Source organism: Tupaia chinensis, unplaced genomic scaffold (assembly GCF_000334495.1).
Source record: "Tupaia chinensis unplaced genomic scaffold, TupChi_1.0 Scaffold000063_1, whole genome shotgun sequence".
Taxonomy (NCBI): Eukaryota; Metazoa; Chordata; class Mammalia; order Scandentia; family Tupaiidae; genus Tupaia; species Tupaia belangeri.
In genome coordinates, this window is record NW_006159521.1 from 2,579,741 (window position 1) to 2,580,905 (window position 1,165).

At 41.7% G+C, this 1,165-nt stretch overlaps 1 protein-coding gene across 1 annotated transcript in view; it reads right to left on the reverse strand.

Annotated features, from left to right (window-relative positions):
* The window catches only part of LACTB (lactamase beta), a gene marked incomplete at its 5' end in the record, with an annotated part of 24,404 nt that extends 23,311 nt beyond the window's left edge, over window positions 1-1,093 (reverse strand). Inside the window, 1 exon segment of the mRNA XM_006141757.3 lies at window positions 1,027-1,093. Within this exon segment, the coding sequence (XP_006141819.2) occupies window positions 1,027-1,093 (67 nt within the window).
* Window positions 1,094-1,165: the final 72 nt, after the last annotated feature.

The window sequence follows — 1,165 nt, forward strand, 5'->3', positions numbered from 1 at the left end:
GTGCGTGCCCAAGATCCCGAGAGGAGAATGGAGGAGAAGGGATTGCAGCGTGACCATCCCTCCTGGGGGGTGATTTCTCGCTTTCTGTCTCTATGTCTCTCTCCATGTGGTGAGCGCACATGCCCTACAGCGAAAAACCTCTCCAAAAAAAAAAAAGCTTTGATTAAAGTATCATAAATAAATAGAAATTTATCACCCAAAGCTTCTAGCTTTTTGCTTGAAAAATCAGTTGATACCTTGGTCTAGTAAGAAAGAGTAATAGATTGTAAACTCATTGAGGACAAGGGATTGTGCATATCTCCAGTACCTAATGCAGGACCTTTTACAGAACAGGGGACTCACTAAACTGTTGACTGAATTCAAAAGTTAAACTACAGAAATTCTGATATTTTATCTACCCATTAAGGTAATCTACAAATATGCAGATAACTGAATTGTTTCATATATACAACTTTCAGACCAACAGGTCCAGTCCTAAGAGAAAAGTAGGGGCAGGAAAAGGTCATCTTTGATTGTACTATAATACAATTGTACTATAATACAATTTATGTAACTAGTAGTCACAGTTTAAATTTTGCTGTGACATAGACATAATACCTGATTTTAAAATCTATTATATCGGGACCAGCGGTTGGTGAAATGGCTATGTCGCTGCACTCCCATGTAGTTGACTGAGGATCGACTCCTGGACCCAGAGGCTTAAACTCACGCCAGGCACGTGTGTGTGCGCGTGCCCAAGATCCCGAGAGGAGAATGGAGGAGAAGAGATGGCCATCCCCCCTGGGGGGGGGTGATTTTTCGCTTTCTGTCTCTCTGTCTCTGTCTTTCTGGTGGGCGCATGCACTCTATAGCAAAAACCTCTGAAAAAAAATCTATTATATCAATTTTCTCTACAATGTGTGCCCCCTTATGTAAACTGAAAAGTACGTCATAGGATTCACTCTAACCAGTAAAAAAAAATCAGTGATTTTATTCACACCAAGCAAGCAAAAAATAAGCCACTCTATAACACTTTACTGAGCCCACCTTCTGACCAGACTTCTTTTCCATCTACAGAAACTCCAACCACTATGCCCGGCGCGCCCACCTCATCCTAAGAGCAGAGGGGGAAAGAACACAGTTTCAAAGACAAACTATAATAAACGACCTTGTACCTCCCCCAGAG